The sequence below is a fragment of the Dissoconium aciculare genome (genome assembly GCF_010015565.1).
Source record: "Dissoconium aciculare CBS 342.82 unplaced genomic scaffold K489scaffold_5, whole genome shotgun sequence".
Classification (NCBI taxonomy): Eukaryota; Fungi; Ascomycota; class Dothideomycetes; order Mycosphaerellales; family Dissoconiaceae; genus Dissoconium; species Dissoconium aciculare.
The window spans coordinates 1,688,800-1,705,538 of NW_022984955.1; the positions used below are offsets into that span (position 1 = coordinate 1,688,800).

Here is a 16,739-nt window from a genome sequence, read left to right on the forward strand (position 1 = left end):
ATGGCATGCGACAAATGTCCCGGAACCAATCTCGAGAGTCTATCCCGACCTCCTCCACATCATCACATGCCTCCCGCTCGTCAGACCCCTCCAATCCCACATCACAATCGCGCGAGAATGTCGTCCCCAGGCTCGAGCTGAACACACAGCCCAACGCCCTGATTTCCACTTCTTCAAACGGCAGCGGAGATCTGCTCCAGCATAGCCCTCTCGATGAGCTTCCGCCATCATCCTACCGACCTGACAGCTCAAAACGGAGCAGTATCCTGAGCTCACGCGACGGCGGCTTGCTCTCACCGGGTGGTTCGGCGACACCATTCCTACCTCGAACTTCCAACTCTCGTCTCGACACTGCTTCTACAGTCTCTTCACGGCCAAATGCGCCACTTCTGGGTGGAGATCCATTCGCGACGCGCAACAACTCCCAACTCGATGTGAACAACATCATACCTCTGCCACGGTATCGATCTGCGACCAATCTCGCGGTTGGTGTATCCTCGGCCGAACTCGCCAATCGACTGTCCAACCCGTTTCGAGACGACAGGCGAGCGCGCAGCCCCCTAGGCTCGGCAACTCCAGTTCTGCTCGGCACGCCTCCACTTCAAAACGGCATTTTCAACAATGAAAAGTCGACGGCGTCGTCTGTCTCCGCCATCCCGATCCGAAGCGCACCCGCCTTCATCAACAACGCGGATCCGGAAAAGATGCTTTCGGTCCCTTACGCCGACGAGCACTCCACGCTACAGTCGATGTACACGGATCAGAAAGAGGATGACGATGATATGCACATGCCGCAATGGGACGACGATGCGAAATACCGTCCATCGTGGAAGGATCGGTTCGCGAAAAAGAACGTTGTCGACACGATTGGCATGCTCTTTATGATCATCGGCTTGCTCTGCGTCTTTGTCGTCCTCCCCGTGGTATCGTTCACGGGCACGAGCCTGATCCCATACACGTACGAGACTCCGCTCGAGCAGATGCCCGGATACCGAGCACCCAGTCCCGCGTGGGCTCGAGTCAACGACAAGGTATATCCGTTGTTGCGCAACATCCGACGAGGTCTCATCGACCCGGACACCCCTGCGAGCGCGATGACGCGGAAGAGCACCGACGGCTCAGATCTGGTCCTGGTGTACAGCGATGAGTTCAACAAACCCAACAGGACTTTTTATCCAGGAGACGATCCGTTCTGGTTTGCGCCCGATTTCTGGTACGGCGCCACACGTGATTTGGAGTGGTATGATCCCGACGCCGCGACCACGGGTGAGTCGAATTCTTCCGCTGTCGGACAGCGCATGTGCAAAATGCTGACGAGATATCCTCAATAGCTGGTGGGACACTCCGACTTCAACTGGACAAATTCCCGAATCACGGTCTGGACTATCGATCAGGGATGTTGAACTCCTGGAATCAATTGTGCTTCAAGGGTGGTGCCTTCGAAGTATCCGTATCTCTACCAGGCCCCGCTGGGAAACACGCCTTGTGGCCTGGCATGTGGAGCATGGGGAATCTCGGACGACCCGGCTATCTCGCCACCACAGACGGTGTCTGGCCGTACACCTATGATTCATGTGATGCGGGCATCACTCCGAATCAGTCCATGACGGACGGCACCAGTCGACTTCCCGGTCAGCGTCTGTCCTCCTGTACATGTCCCGGGGAGGATCATCCTACTCCCGGTCGTGGCCGTGGCGCTCCAGAGATCGACATTGCCGAAGTCAGCGCCGATTACGGCGGGATGAATGTCGCGGTCGCCACACAATCGTACCAAGTGGCGCCTATGGACATTTGGTATTACCCCAATTACGAATTCATGCAAACCCCCAATTACAGCACCAGTGTGGTCAACACCTGGGTCGGCGGGCCCTTCCAGCAAGCCGTCTCGACCACCTCGATGTTGAACAACAAATGGTTCGACGGCAAACAGTTCCAAAAGTACGCCTACGAGTACAAACCCGGCGACGATGAAAACGCCTTCGTTGCATGGTACGTCGGCGACCAGGAGACGATGAAATTCGACGCCCGCGCCATCGGGCCCAACGGCAACATCGGTCAGCGCGTCATCGCCGAGGAGCCGCTCTCGCTCATCCTCAATCTCGGCTTCTCCCGCAACTGGGTCGACATCGACTTCGCCTCGGTCTTCTTCCCCACCGTCATGCAGATCGACTACGTCCGCTGGTATCAACCGAAGGATGCCCGTATGGTCACCTGCGATCCCCCCGGCTATGAGACGACGGAGTATATCAAAAACCACCCCGAGGCGTATAACAACCCCAATCTGACTCTCTGGGACGAGACGCCGTATGCCTGGCCGAAGAACAAGTTGATGCACGGTTGCAAAGCCTAAGCGGAGAGGCTTGTCACCGAGCCAGCGGGCAGTCTGCGTTCTCATGATTTCGTCTTTTTTTCCTTTTCTTCTTCCTTCGGCATCGTGGATCTCTCTGGGGGGGGGGAGGTTTTCCCCCGTTTCACTGCATGATACCCTCGGCGTTTGTTTTCGAACGGGCTTGGCCTTCACTGGGCCTGGATCTGATTTTCTACCTTCTGCGGGACTCTATCCGAAGGCCGCAACGTGGAAATCCTGCATCTCGACGGTTTTTTGTTGTTTTTTTTTGGCACCACTGCCTCTTCTTCTTGCCGGGGCAGTGATGAGCGGATGGGATATGAGGGATGATGGCAGGCTGCTTTTATGACGATCCGAACCTCCTCGCAGCATGGGAGGAGACCTGGGCTGCATAGCATGACGGGGAATATTTAGATATAGATACATGATTTTTAGAATAATCTTAAGTAGCATCATCGGTCAGAGAGTAATGTATTGACGGCCTCTTCACCCAAGCATCACTCAGAATTTCCAATAATTACCTTTCGCTCAGCACAAGGAGAGCCAAGACGAGATTAGACGAGACATTATCCGTTGCGACTGAATTGTTTCAGCCATCATAGAAGCCTCTCAAACTAGTTTTGCAGCCACAGGCTGATTATCACGCCTGGAAATTGCAAAAGGGTCAATATCTGTACTTGGTGAATAAGGAAGCAGAGACGTCGTCGCTTATCGACCTCGAGCGCTGCTGCGGCGAAACTTCCCCCATTCAAATCACAGACAAGGGAATCGCGTGCCCTTTTCCTTTCACCGGCACCAATCCCCCCTCGCCCAACACGTTGGCCACGCTTTCGGCGAGATCGCAGGTGCGATGAACCGCTCCTCGCAAATGATCGCAGAGATCTCTCGACGCCGAGATCGAACCCACAAGCCGGCGTGGCGGATGAAGAAAGGAAATGTCCAAACCGACGATCGAAATTGACCGATCCCCAATGACCATGGTCTTTCAAGATACCAACAATCCCGACGGCCCGGATTGTCGTCGATGAAGGAAGCGTTCGTCGATATCCTCGAGCGAGAGAGAAAAGAAACAAGGTCACAGTTTGAGAGAAATCGCTGCCGCTGTTGCTGCTGCTGTAAGACACGATAAGCCACATCACCCAAGACCCAAAGCCTCTCTTTTGTGAACAACGGCGAACGGTGGGGTACACATCGCGGGCGACACCAAACGACGACGGTGAAAAGCGCCCCCTCAAGTCCCAGGCGAAAGCAGCGAGACGATGCGCGACCCGCGAGAACATGCCGCAGAGCAAGCGACAGCGCCGACCGCCGCAACCGCCACGCGCGATCCACCCCCGGAGGGCGAATCCCCACCCGACATCCTCTCCGTCCAGTGCGCCTACCTGCTCCCCTCCCTCTCGACCCACCTCGGACGGTTCCACGCGCGACCAGCCTCCTCCTCCCCCTCGTCGTCGTCGTCGTCGCCGCCGCCCTTCCACCTCCTCGACATCGGCTGCGGGTCCGGGAAACTGACGCGCGCCTTCGCGGCGCATTTCGCCGCAGCGGGCTTCCCCGCCGCCCGGGTCACGGGCGTGGACATCTCGGCGGCAGTCCTCGTGAGCGCGCGCGCCCAGGCCGAGGCCGAGGGTTTCGGGCCGAACGTCCGGTTCTTACGGGCGGATGTCGTAGGGCCGCGGGGGTGTGGCGATGACGGTTTGGGTGGCGGGGCGGAGGAGGTCGGAGGGGCGGGGGCAGGGAAGGGGCTGCTGCGGGGGTTGTTATTTCGCGGAGTTGGCAGGGGAGGGGGATCTCCGCTGAGGAGGAGCAGGAGGGGAAGAGGCGGAGAAGGCCGCGATCGAGAGCCTAAAGGCGGAGGATTGCCCTTTGAAGAGTCCCGGTTCGACGTCGTCCACTGCCACCAGGTCCTCGCGCACGTGTCGCGGCCGGCGGACGCGATCGCGGAGATGATCCGCGTGGTGAAGAAGCGCCGCACCGGACCTCCCCCGTCATCACCATCGCCAGACGCCACAGACTTCCATCCGGGTCATCACGTCGACCCCTCCCCCAGCGGCGGCCTGATCTGCCTCCGCGAAGGCGACCTCACGACCGTCCGCGTCACGCCCGCCTCCCCGCTCCTCGAGGAGTGCTTCGGCGTCATCTGCGCGGCGCACAGATCCCAGGGCGGCGAGCCCGCGGCGGGGAGGCACCTGGCGGAATGGGCGCGGGAGGCGATCGCTAGAAAACGATGGGGAGAAGGGGGACAGCGAGGGAAGGAGGAGAAGAAGAAGAAGAAGAAGGGGAAGAATGCCGAGTCGAACCCGACGGCGGCGATGGCGATGCCGAGTGAGGAGCGCAGCACGGCCCCGACCGTCACGGCCGCGCGGACGCTCTGGCGCGGCGGGGCGACGAGGGCCGATCGCGAGGCTTACGGGGGCCACTGGCCGGGACGCTGTCGGCAGGGGATGTTCTTCGAGGCGGCGGCGGCGATGGGAGTGCCGAGGTGAGTTTGATCTTTTTCTTTCTTTTTCCTTTTTCTTTCTTCCATCTTTTCTTTCCCTCCTATCTCCCTTCGTCGTCGTCGTCTTCTCCTGCTTGTTTTTTCCAGAGACTGACGCGGGAATCGACGGGTGGACGACAGCGGTCGGATGGAGGAATATGCGTTGGCGTGGAGGAGGTGGATTGAGGATCCGATGGCCCGCATCGAGATGGTGCATGCGGAGGTTCTGATCGAATTCTGAGGGAGAGGGGAGAGCACGGAATCACGGGCACTTCAGACGGTGGGGAAAGGTTCCGCGGCGGAAGACATGCGTCACGGGACGATGGGAGATGAGAGGCCTTTTGAAGGGAGAGAGAGAGAGAGAGAGAGCGAGAGAAAGAGAGAGAGAATGCTGCTATTGGACCAATCCGGGAGGGGAGGTCTGATGCCCTTTTGAAAACGGGAAAATTGTTCAGTATTGCACCTTCGGACTACACTATCCGTCATCGTCACACACTCTTCGCCATCTGTCCTTATTCTCCCAAACATATTCCCCTCATCAGAGTCGGTAAAATCATAAATCTCAATGCTTCTCCGCTTCCTCCCCGACCGTATAGCCCCTCGCGATCCCACTTCTCCCCTCCTCCATGGCCGCACCGACGATGTTGCCCTGTCCGTCGCGCTCGTACGCGATCGATGCATGGTCGTGACCCAGGCCTTGCCACGTGCGCTGCGAGCGGAGGAATTCGGCCGCGGGCGACACCTGGCCGGCGATGGTCGCGACGTCGCGGGTGGCGTGGCGGGCCACCAGGGCGGAGGAGGAGGAGGACGATGGAGGATCGAGCGGGTCGCCGTCGGTGGCGGACGATGCGGCCGGCTGTTGGGGAAGTTCGCGGCGGGGGCGGCCCATGGGTCGGGAGTGGCTGACGTATCTTCCTGTGCGGAGGTCGAATTCGGGAGGTTCGTCGTCCGAGGCGTTTTCGTCGTAATCTTGGTCCTGGTGGTTGTCTCGGTCGAGGCCATCGGTTCCTTGATCTCTTCCTTGTTGAGGAGCAGGTTGGTCTGCAGACTTGTTCCGCGCGAGCACAGTAGCGAAATCGCCGATCCACTCGCCACGCCAGACACGGGCATCATCATCCGTCAAAGCCAATTCCAATTCAAAGGGCGTGATGATCGGGCGGTAGAAGTCTTTGCTCTCGAGGAGACTGCTCTCCCAGCATCCGATGACGACCCAACCGCCGATCTCGCTAAAGTTAGCGACTTTGGCAGCATTGACTTTGCCCACGACGAAGACGTAGCTCTTTTTACCGGCATTGGCGATGAGTCGTTGACAGTGCTGTAACGCTGCCATGTAGTTCGAGACGGACAGAGTGTTGATGAGGATCCCGAAAATGGGAACCGTGCTGAGGCGGGTGATGAGGGCATAGCGGCGACGTAACAATTGTCCGGTGGTCGCCTCAAGGACTGTTTTGCCGACCTGACTTTGGTCTCCCGTGATCGATGCATCGGTCGCGAAGATGTGCATGTTCTTGATGCGAGAAGAGAGAATGAGGAGGAGAGAAGTAGGAGGAGAAGAAAGGTGGAAGACAGAATATTCCTGAAGTGCTTCAGGGTTTACTTTTACCTCGTCCGGAACCGTGCGGTTTGGAAGCAACGAGGATGGGTCGGGTATGATTTCTGGAACGAACAGATTCACGTATCCCTCATCATCCCTCAATCGCCGCGCCAAAGGCTCCAGGTGATGCGTGTAAGGAATGTCCGCCATGAGACAGATCTTCTCAGCGGAATCCTTGTACGTCTCGACGAAGCTCGCCACCGCGGTGTCTATATCTAGGGGTCTCGACGTGAAGACATATATGACTGGCAGCCGAGCCGTCGGAGAGAGACAGGAGCGACCATAGTGGACGACGGCATCAGCTTCGACATGTTCCGCAGCGACCTCGTCGACACAACATGCGCCATACGACGTGTCGCCCAGAATACATAGAGTGACGTCGCCTTCCGGATCTGCCTTGTTCAAGTCATCTCGGAGACGCTCGTAGACCCGAGGAGCATCGACGAGCATGTCATCGGGGAATTGTAGAGCGACTCGCTGATGCTTGGCAGCTCGGATCTCCTCGACGGTCCGACGGAGCTCATACTGTACGTAGAGCTGTTCATCATCCAAGGGTTTCGATGACGCCACAACGGAAGCAATGTCATCTGCGCCATCTTCGAGGATGTATTCCGCGGGCGTGGACAAGACCGGAGCCTGAGCCGAGTCCATGACGGAAAGGAGGGCAGGGGGAAAGGAGACTTGTCGGGAGGTTCTCTGATGGATGCGGCAGTGGCACGGGCTCAGCGACCTGATTTAGCTTGAAAGATGGAGGTAGGCAGCCGAGAAATCGGCCTGCTGTTGAGATTTTGTCTATATCACTACCTAAGGCGATACGTGACGAGGACTCTGATCGATGCCCGTCTGGTGAAACGCGATGGGCCGCCCAGCTGGTCTCTTCTGTGTTCTTTCGGGAATTCCAAAGTCCACTCACGATACGCCGGGATGCAGACCGGCGGCGTTCTGGTTTTGTCTTCGGACTGCGATTACTGTGGCCAGCGTAACAAAGCTATGCCGCAATTTCTCTGCGCGGGTTATTTTTCTTGCGTTTCAACCAGTGCGAGTTCCTCTCTGCGCTCATCTCAGCATCTGGGGCTTCTTGTTCAGACTTACGAAGACCGCGTCATTGGTCGAGAAGATCGCGCTCGTGCACGGATTTCTTCTCAGGTAGGCGCAAGAACAATGAGGACATGGTGGAGGCGTCAGAAAAGTCTTCCATCATGGACTTGATTGGGTGAGAAGGCGTTGGCGGGGCTGTCGGGCCAGTTAAGCGCGCGTAAGTCAGGGTAAGAGAATATAGGATGACCGATCTCAAGCGGGGAACTGTGTGAAACTCGTGCCACTTCTTATTTGTGACGGCCGTTCATTGGAAGACATTGAGTGTACGGAATGTGTTGTGCATTGTGCATACAGTATGTACATCCATGCAGAAGCTGAAACATGCCGGGCGCGCGCGTGTTGTCGACCTGCATGACGGACAACAAGGGAAAGGACACACTGTGCATCCCGCATTCCTCTCCATTCTCGGCCCAATGAGTATCATGAAACACGATTGGACATATGTACGGCTTTTGTCAAACACATCCCAGTCGGTATCCACATTGCATGCACGGCGCGAGGAAGGGAAAGTGATGCCGAGATATTCCCACTCAGCCGTCCTGGGTTCAGCATCCCGGGTTGGCCAATGGATGGATCGTCCATCCTCAATGTTGTCCATCCCCAATGATTTGGGAGGGAAAGAGAGACTGAGGAGCTAAGGTTTGTGGGAGAATGCTGTGTGTTGGTCGCGTGTATTTCAGAACAATTGCCGCATCACCACCAACAGTGGCGTTCGGCTGTGATGACAGGAATTGAGAGGGAGAGAGAGAACGAGAGAGGCATGAAGGGAAGAGGGTGCCACACTTCTGTGACAACTTGCAGTAAAACAAGGGTGATTGGAGGAGCGGGTGGCACAATCCTCCCAACACCAGCAACCTGAGCTTCTGCAAGGGGCCGCCCATGGGACCTGCAGTAGGGGCAAACGAGAGAGAACCGGGAGGAAGGAAGCCCACATACAACTTTGCTTTACCTGTTGTCTCTTCTCTGTTTGGTACATAATAAAGCTTCCCAGGTGGGATTGCTCTTGCTGGCACCACCGTAAGTATCTGTCATTGTGCCCAATCGTTATATCCTTGACCAACGTAGAAGAAGCAGAAGTAGGACGAGATCGACAGCCAGAAACGCTGCCGGGCGATTCGATGTGAATCGTCTAGGATACTGTATGTTTGTGTACGGATGGGACTATCATACATATGGGATAGATCATCGATGCTACAGATACTGTTCGTTACCACACGCGCCCGCCCAGACTCGTACCAAGACATTTCCTCGGTGCAGGGACAGAGACGATTGGGTCTCCCTACGTCCCGTCTCCTGCCGTACTGTAAATGTCTCGCTCAACTTGAAACGACTTGCTTCTCATGTAGTCCAGTCCATAGAGCGAGGGATAGGTGTTGTTGTTGTTCAGTGTGTCCGCTGTAGACAAAGATGATTGAATGACTGGGTCTGATGTACACGATACCACCATCGCATAGTCGTCGATAAATCGCAGAAGAGGAATGGTGGGTATTACTGTCGTGGGGTGGAGGATCGATGAGGCGGGCGGATTCTTCGGCAGGACCTTTTTCTTCTTCTTCGTCTCCTCCTTCTCCTCCTCATCCTAGTGTCCCTCTCTGGACAACGAACAGAGTTCTGATCCCGCTGCCGCCGCCGCGCCACCTTTTGCCTAATAAAGTTTCCCTCTCACACCCGCCCGTTTGAACCGGCCAGCCGGAGTTGCGGGTACGTGGTGGCAGCAGCCCAAGAAGTTCGCCTGCTGCACAGCACACAGCAGAATCGTGTGAGCACAGCCGTCCATCCAGCCGTTGGAAGTTCCTTTGTCTTCTCCCTGCCTACCTAGATACTTGCCTGCCTGCCTGCTGCCCTACGATCTCTCCATCCACTTCCACACATTCACTCGCACCACGCACAACGTATACGCGCGCAACACTCTCACATTCATTACACGACACATTGCACACACACACACGCATTGACATGCATCACCGCCTCCACAACACCAATAACACCATCGCTGCTTGACCATTCGACACAATCGCACCTCGCCCCATCGACCGCTGACTCGACACGCGCCCGTTCTCTCTCCCCGACGATCACCGCTCTCCCTCGTTTGTCGTCGCACACTCGGGAATGCGCCGGTCAGGATCTCGAGACCTTTATTCATCTGCCGCCTTCTTCAACACATCCTGAAACTCTTCGGCGCCTCTCATCCTCCTGCGGCATTGCGCAATCAGCTCAGAGGGTATCTGCTGGTCAGACCCTCATCACCGACATATCACACCATCGAGACCGCCGTATACAACCGCTCGTCAGCACTCAATTCTGGACGTTGCTGCTGCCATTGCTGCCGGACAGCATCGCGCCCGTCCTGCGAACTCGACCTTGGTCGTAATCAAAAACACGACCACCACCGGTCGACCACTCCTCGCTTGCGACGAGAGAGTGGCCGCGCCTATCTCACTCCCTCACCTCGCACATCCATCACCACCAACACGGCCGACTGCTAGACCATCACCATGGGTTGTTGCGGTGCACGAGAAAAGGGGATTCCCGAACACACGGCGAAATGGGAATACCTGACTCTGAGCGATTTCCGCTGCACCTCGGCATGGGCCGGTGTCGGTTACGTTTGGGTCTGGTTCATGGCTTTTGTCGCAATCGCTGTCTTCGGCCTGGACACCTTCACCGCCGTCAATCTGCTTGCTTTCAACAAGTGGAGTTCTCAGGTCCAGCCCAAGTTGCCTCTCGAGTACAGCCGATGGATTTTCGCCGGCTGTATCATTCTCTCTTGGGTGCTCTATGCATATGAATGGCAACGCGCCATTCGTGTCATTCGCCGAGGCGGCGTCGCAGAGAGCTACATGGATCCGCTGGCGTCGTCGCTGCAATCCATGCGCGGAAAAGGCTGGAAACGTTTCTTGGTCTTCACAGAACTCACCAAGAGTCGCAAGGGCGCCGACTACGTTGCTCTTTTCGTCTACTTCTCTTTCCAGAGTGCCATCCGGGTCATCCTCGCAGAAGGTCCGCGTCAGGCCATCAACGCCATGACTCTCCTCGCCGTCTTTCAAGCGGACATCTTGCCTGGTGACAAAAGCGATCATTCTCCCATTGAGCAATTCTTTCTCAACATCGAAACCCTGGCCAACAACAACAATAAGACGGCGGCCATCTATTTTGCCATGCTCTTCACTTTGGTCATCTGGGTGGTCAGCGCTTTGTCGCTCATCATCGCTGCGTTCTGCTATATCCTCTTCCTCTGGCATTACATCCCGTCGCGCGACGGTCGCTTGAGCATTTACTGCCGCCGCAAGATTGACAAGCGTCTCGAGCGTATCGTCGAGCACAAGGTCAAAGCTGCACTCGCAGAGGAAGAACGGCTCAAGCAGAAAGCCGAACTCAAGGAACTCAAACGTCAGAAGACTGACCTGGGTGCGGGAGGGCCGCCCATAGCCCAGATCACTCGCACGGCGACACTGCCTCAGCTTGACGATCTCTCCGATAACGCATCGGACCACACCGGTGACGACAAATTGCCCGCTTTCCCGTTGACCCGCACAAACACCATGTCGAGCACGTCTACCCTTCCACCTTATTCCGCCGATCCAAACAGACCTGGGTTGCCCCAGCGCCAGGTCCTCGGGCAAACAAATTGGTTCTATGGTGGCCTCACCGACAAGGCGCCCCTGTTGGCAAACGCAGGTTACGCCGGCGATGTAAGCCGCCCGCCAACCGCGCCGCTACCGGCTCTGGGCCGACAGGAGTCCAATGCGTCATTTGGTCCGCCACGGCCTGGGCCTGGAATGGGACCAGGGCGTGGCCCACCGATGCAAGATATGAACCGACCGTTCACGCCCATGTCCCGATCTGATACGATGGGCAGTGGGAGGCCGTTCACTCCGGGAGCACAAGGTGACAACGTGCCGCCGGGCAGGTCGAACGCCCCGGTGTCACGGACGGATACGATGAACAGCGGACGACCACTGCCACCACCGTTGGGACGGGCAGATACCATGACTAGCGAGCGCTCATACACTCCCGGGCCCCGTCCTGACGCATACGGACCGCCTAGGTCATTTACTCCTGGCATGCCGCCTGGACCACAATATCCACAGTCCGGACCGCCTCCAGGACCACGAATGCCTCCCCCCGCACGATCCAACACTCCTGGATTCGATTTCGGCTTGGACACGCCACAGCCTCCTGCCACGCCTGTTAATGCGTTCGGTGGACATCCGGGTCGCCAAAACAGTGTAGCTTCTTCGTTCTCGCAGCACAGCGCATTGTCTAAATCATCGGCTCCCGGTGGTCCCGGCGGTGCTGGTTCCTACAGCCGGCCTATGGCTCGCGGTCCCCCAACATCCAATTATGTCCGCACAACACCTCCTCCGGTCGATGATCGGGCGTCGCCCAATAGCTACGAGATGACGTCGCAATCGAATCGATACCAATCACCGAAGCCCGCTTCTCCCGGCGCGGGCGGCAACGGTGGCTACGTCGCATTCAACCCAGCCGCACGCAGCGCAACCAGCACACCTGCCGCATTACTACCTGCTGGGTCTGCCAACCAACCAAGGCCACCCGTCACCGTCGTCGGCGCTCCGGGAACGCAGGAAAACTACTTTGGCCAGGTGCGAGATGCTTCGGCATCGCGCAGCGTGACCCCCGCCGGAGGCAACCTGTCGGTCAATGACGGCGCCTCGTCGCGAGGCAACTCGGCCCTGTACGACGACATCCTGGACGGATACAGCACATCGCCTGCTGAAGCCCCGAAGTTACCGTCGCCGAACGAGAGACAACCTACGCCGCACAACAACGCCCGGAGGTGATCACAGAAGATGCGAGGTCCTCCGTGATGTGATGTGTATGACATGATGACTAGCGCGATTCCCTTTACTTTGCCTCTCGCGCGTCTGAGCGCCGCTTTTCCTTTAAGATATCCTGGGGAACAATTTTGGGAGGAAGATATTTTCGGGCATGCAGACGAAGCTCATCTGAAGAGCGGTCGGATTTTTCGTCGGTTGGGTCTATGGCGCTTGTTCACTCCTTATCAGTCGCTGTAGATACCCCTACTTTTATGAAGATTCTATCATTTACTATTCAGATCGTTGCCTTCTCAGTCGACACTGGTCTTATCACCCATGATGGATGATCCAGTACATTGCGATTTGAGATGTCTGATCACGTGCTGCCGCGTTAGCATTGACGCGTGAGCAACGCGTTCCCCGCAAGGCTACTAATTATTGCCCGATCTGGAAGCAGGGTGCATGATGACGACTGATGTCTCGTATCAGCGAACGGAAAACACGTGAAGACCACAGCGGCGATGATTACAGGACGAACAGTGATTATAATTGTCGTCATGCCGTGACTCGGAAGTTGATCATTATGCGCCAGCCCGAAGTGTTTTCACGCCGTTCCCGCGCTCCTCAGCAACAGAGGTTTCCAGGTCGCACTTCAATCGTCCAACCCCGGAGAACAGACGCTTATTCCGCCACCGCGGCGGAGACGGCGAAGAAACAAGCTACGCTCACCCAGATCGATTTCGTTTCTACGCCACCCGTGCGCGGCGGCGATCGGAGGGGTCGAGACAGCGAAGCCGACGAGACGGACAGCGACGAGGACGATATCGTCGAATGTTCCCCGCTTCAGTATGGAGTTAAGGATGAAGACGACAACCCCGACGATTTCGATTTCGACGAGCCCGCACCCCCTCGCAAGAAGGCCAAGCGGAGCCCACCAGAGCGAGCGAATTCCACGACAGCCAGAGCTGCAAGGGCGAGGGCGAGTGCGAGGGCACAGTCGACGCTGACACAAGCCTGGGATGGCTCAACTCCTGGTTTGACTTCGCGACCGAGCGTCATCTCCGACAGCGATGAAGACGTTGAGATCACGTCTGTATCTGCTCCACAGTCGCCAGAACTTATCTCACATCAACATCGAATCGCCTCTCCTAAGAAAAGCAATCACTCGCGGCGAGTAGCATTTTCTCCTGACCGGGGCATTACAACGCGGACGACGGATCCGACGATTAAAAGTGAGCATGTTGTGCAATCTTTGAGCAATCCTGTAGCTCCATCGCCGAAAACTCCGCGCACCGTAAGGTGGGAAGTCCCGTCTTCCCAGACGCCGGCGAGTATCAAGTTATCGGCCGAAAGTAGTCCCGGTCTGCGGGACGTACTGAATCGTTCTCCACTAGGAAAGCACACTCCAAATCCGCAACGAGAGCGGATCGTACAGGAGACTTGCGCGAGTGAGATCACCCTGGAGCATGCTCCCTCGAGGACGGCAAGGAAAGGCTCACCTTCCCAAGTCGGAGCTGTGGCACCAGTGACATTGGCGCAATCATCGGTTTTTCAAATGGAGCAGGAAGGATCTCCGACGCCGAAGAAGCCCACATTGAGGCACATCTTTACTGTGGCAGATTCCGACGATGAAGCTGAAATCTCGTCGGCCTCGAGAACAGGCGATCAAGATCAACTTCAAAGCGCACTGGAGGAGAGCTTGCGACTTCGGGATTATACTCAATTCCAACCTTCGAATGCATTCACCCAGTATCCACAGACTTACGATCCTGTCAATGCTGCCCTTGATCGAGATGCGGCACGGTATGAGGATGACACGCCGACACAGTCTTACGCCAGTGCACGAAAGGCTACTCAAGATGTTCTGAGGCCGCAAATCAAACCAAATCGCACTCCGACCGGGAAGACACGGGCAAACGCACACTCCACAGCCCAGTCTCTCGTCCCCAGTTCACCCATCTTCATCCACCGCAACGCGTCCGACTCCTCGTTGAACATTATCATCAGCAGCTCAGCTCCGCGTGGCCCAGAATCAGAAGACGCAACGTTGACGATTCCCGACTCTCCCCATGTCATCGGCACCGTCACGCCTCGCATCCGTACATCACAGATGAGCACCGTCGTACCTTCCTCGCCGGAGGAGTTCCTCGCGCGGCTGAAGTCCGCCCGTAAGGACTTCGACGACGAAGACCTACCCGGGGAGACGCCACGACGGCGAGGGACGGCTGACAGACCCGATCAGCAAATTCAGACGGTACTCTCGAGTTCGCCCATTCCGTTACCACCTTGGTCGGAGGATGACATGCAGACTCGGATCCAGACGAGGGGTTTTAGACTAGACAGTGATGATCTCTTCGACGGGAGCCTTCCTCCTCCGCCACCGGGTTGGTCAGAAGCCCCTGGCGGAGGGAGTGATCTCAATTTGCATAGCTCGAACAAGAAACGGAGGTAGAACGCATGTGCGAGAGACTTGGGTGTGGACGGGTCACGGAGACGTTGCATCGCTAAGTACATCGTAGGAAGAGCAAATTCTAAGGCTTTCTTTCTCCCTTTGTGTTTTCAAATCTGAGTTTACCTGTTCGAAGCCCAGCAACCACTGATGGTCAGATGTTATTATTCTTCCAGCAACGCGATTGGAGAGGAGCGGACCGAAGCCAATATCGGATATATGCAAGTCTCACTCGTCCCAAGATACGGATACATATGAGGCGTTGAAAAGAAACGTCTTTGATCGGATCTGGATCTTATATAGATATCGATCGCACAGAAAGTCTTGCAGGTGGTTGCGGATAAATGAAAGGGAAAAACCAATGCGTGTCCCGAACCAGCGCATCGGAGCGGGCCACGTGCAGGTTTGCTGGGTACTGTAGGTAGTGTGTACGCAGACCCCTCACGTCATCAGAAATGACCAGCGCTAGAACAATCGACTGGAGAAGTTTCCCAGTTCCGACGCCCGTCGAAAAGCTGCATACCGCCATAATTGACCGGGCGAGCTTCATTCCGCTGCATTGGTTCTTGTATAGCATCCCATAATATTAAATCTAATACTGCTACTTGCTACCGAACAGATCGCGCCGGAGAGAGGCGAGAAGACGAGCGCCCGTCGAATTCACAGATCGTCAGGCATTGATTCCACGCAATCTCGACAAGTCCGACATTTACCGCATCGCGACTTCTTCCTCGACTCAATAGCGATTCGCCGACTGCCGATCAAGTCAGAAAGGACAACCTCCGCGAGCCCGCTTGGATATCGACCCACACATCCGCATCAGCAGTATCCTTACCTTCGACCGAGCGCCAGGCGCGTCCCCTCTGCCATCGGCGTCCGCGAGAGCGGCGGCGGAGGTGAAGCATGCTCGAAGTATCAAGCATCCCGACCTCACTGCCACCATGGGTCCACATCGGATCCAACGAAAGCGCCGACGGACATCCACCAGCACAGCGACCCGACCATATCAACCACAGCAGCACGAGCAACGACACCAGCGCCAACACCTCCATCCGGATCCCCGATCACCACCACCCCGATGAACCGTCGCCGAAGCTCCCCTCCCGTCCACGGAGCCAACCAGCAACCTACCACCAAGCACCACCCGCGAACTTCAAACCGGGCCGGAAATGGGACGCCCTGCGCACCGCCGAGCCCGCCCTGCTCTCCGCGCCCGTTGTGCTCGAGCAGATCCGCTGGAAGCCCTTCATGCAATCCGGCCCGAACAACCACGAGGAGGAGCGGAGGTTCTACTACGACAGCGACCAGCACAGCCACAGCGGGGACGGATACGGCGGGGACGACGGCGGCGGAGGAGGAGGTGCGTACGTCGTGGACGCGGAATGGATGCGCCACCACATGCCGGTCGCGCTCCGCGGTTGGGACCCCCGCGACGAGGAGGATCCGACTTTGCCGCCCGGGGGCAGGGGCGCGGGACTGAAGGGCTTCCAGGGTGTCATGTATCGGGGGAAATGGTTGATCAGCCCGGAGAGGCAGGAGAGGACGGTGCGGTTGTTTTGGGTGAGTCGTCATCTCTATCGTTTTGTCTGATGATGAGGGGACTGGGACAGAAAAGAGAAACTCTCTCGCCAGCGAGGGGAGAGGAGGAGGAGGAGATCGTTGAGACATCGAAAGGGGGAGAGAGAGAGAGAGTCAAGGGGAGAAAATGAAGGAAACGCTGACCACCTCCTTCCGGAACAGAGATTGCTCCTCAAGAACGCCTTCGTCCCGCTCGTCTTTCGACTGACGGTGCTCGCCTTCTCCGTCGCCTCGCTCGGCATCGCCGCCAGCACGTACAGCGCCATCAAGGCGGTCAACGGCGACAGCGACCCCTCCAACCAGTGCGTGCCGCGCGCGTCGACCTACATGGCCATCATCGTCGGATCGATCGCGATACCGTACGTGGGCTACGTGACGTGGGACGAATACATGTCGAAGCCGTAAGTTTTCTTATT

The 16,739-nt window shown here is 57.1% G+C and overlaps 6 protein-coding genes across 6 annotated transcripts; 4 read left to right on the top strand and 2 right to left on the bottom strand.

Moving 5' to 3' along the window:
• Nucleotides 1–749: 749 nt before the first annotated feature.
• Nucleotides 750–2,350, top strand: K489DRAFT_317288 (glycoside hydrolase family 16 protein; the record flags this gene model as incomplete). The annotated part of the gene is made up of 2 exons (XM_033601229.1): nt 750–1,266; nt 1,332–2,350. 2 exons carry the CDS (start codon nt 750–752, stop codon nt 2,348–2,350), a joined length of 1,536 nt encoding a protein of 511 aa, XP_033460909.1.
• A 1,451-nt stretch (nt 2,351–3,801) lies between these two features.
• Nucleotides 3,802–5,055, top strand: K489DRAFT_307019 (S-adenosyl-L-methionine-dependent methyltransferase; the record flags this gene model as incomplete). Its single annotated transcript, XM_033600577.1, has 5 exons — nt 3,802–4,008; nt 4,189–4,331; nt 4,395–4,637; nt 4,737–4,826; nt 4,965–5,055. Coding segments are annotated over 5 exons (774 nt in total), but the record flags the coding sequence as incomplete, so codon positions are not given.
• Nucleotides 5,056–5,107: 52 nt separating this feature from the next.
• K489DRAFT_210120 (diphthamide biosynthesis protein) lies at nt 5,108–7,369 on the bottom strand. Its single transcript, XM_033599643.1, has one exon. The coding sequence runs from the start codon at nt 7,066–7,068 to the stop codon at nt 5,386–5,388; it is 1,683 nt and encodes a 560-aa protein (XP_033460911.1). The 5' UTR covers nt 7,069–7,369; the 3' UTR covers nt 5,108–5,385.
• Nucleotides 7,370–9,276: 1,907 nt separating this feature from the next.
• K489DRAFT_210147 (uncharacterized protein) lies at nt 9,277–9,834 on the bottom strand. The gene has a single exon (XM_033599644.1). The coding sequence runs from the start codon at nt 9,656–9,658 to the stop codon at nt 9,359–9,361; it is 300 nt and encodes a 99-aa protein (XP_033460912.1). The 5' UTR covers nt 9,659–9,834; the 3' UTR covers nt 9,277–9,358.
• A 176-nt stretch (nt 9,835–10,010) lies between these two features.
• On the top strand, nt 10,011–12,320 carry K489DRAFT_370176 (uncharacterized protein; the record flags this gene model as incomplete). The annotated part of the gene is made up of 1 exon (XM_033603107.1): nt 10,011–12,320. The coding sequence occupies one exon, from the start codon at nt 10,011–10,013 to the stop codon at nt 12,318–12,320; it is 2,310 nt and encodes a 769-aa protein (XP_033460913.1).
• Nucleotides 12,321–12,545: 225 nt separating this feature from the next.
• Nucleotides 12,546–14,859, top strand: K489DRAFT_210153 (uncharacterized protein). Its single transcript, XM_033599645.1, has one exon. The coding sequence runs from the start codon at nt 12,772–12,774 to the stop codon at nt 14,746–14,748; it is 1,977 nt and encodes a 658-aa protein (XP_033460914.1). The 5' UTR covers nt 12,546–12,771; the 3' UTR covers nt 14,749–14,859.
• Nucleotides 14,860–16,739: the final 1,880 nt, after the last annotated feature.

What these genes read in the sequence shown, in the direction of transcription:
- K489DRAFT_210120 (XM_033599643.1), bottom strand. Translation starts at nt 7,068, where the DNA reads ATGGACTCGGCTCAGGCTCCGGTCTTGTCCACGCCCGCGGAATACATC.
- K489DRAFT_210147 (XM_033599644.1), bottom strand. Translation starts at nt 9,658, where the DNA reads ATGAATAAAGGTCTCGAGATCCTGACCGGCGCATTCCCGAGTGTGCGA.
- K489DRAFT_210153 (XM_033599645.1), top strand. Translation starts at nt 12,772, where the DNA reads ATGTCTCGTATCAGCGAACGGAAAACACGTGAAGACCACAGCGGCGAT.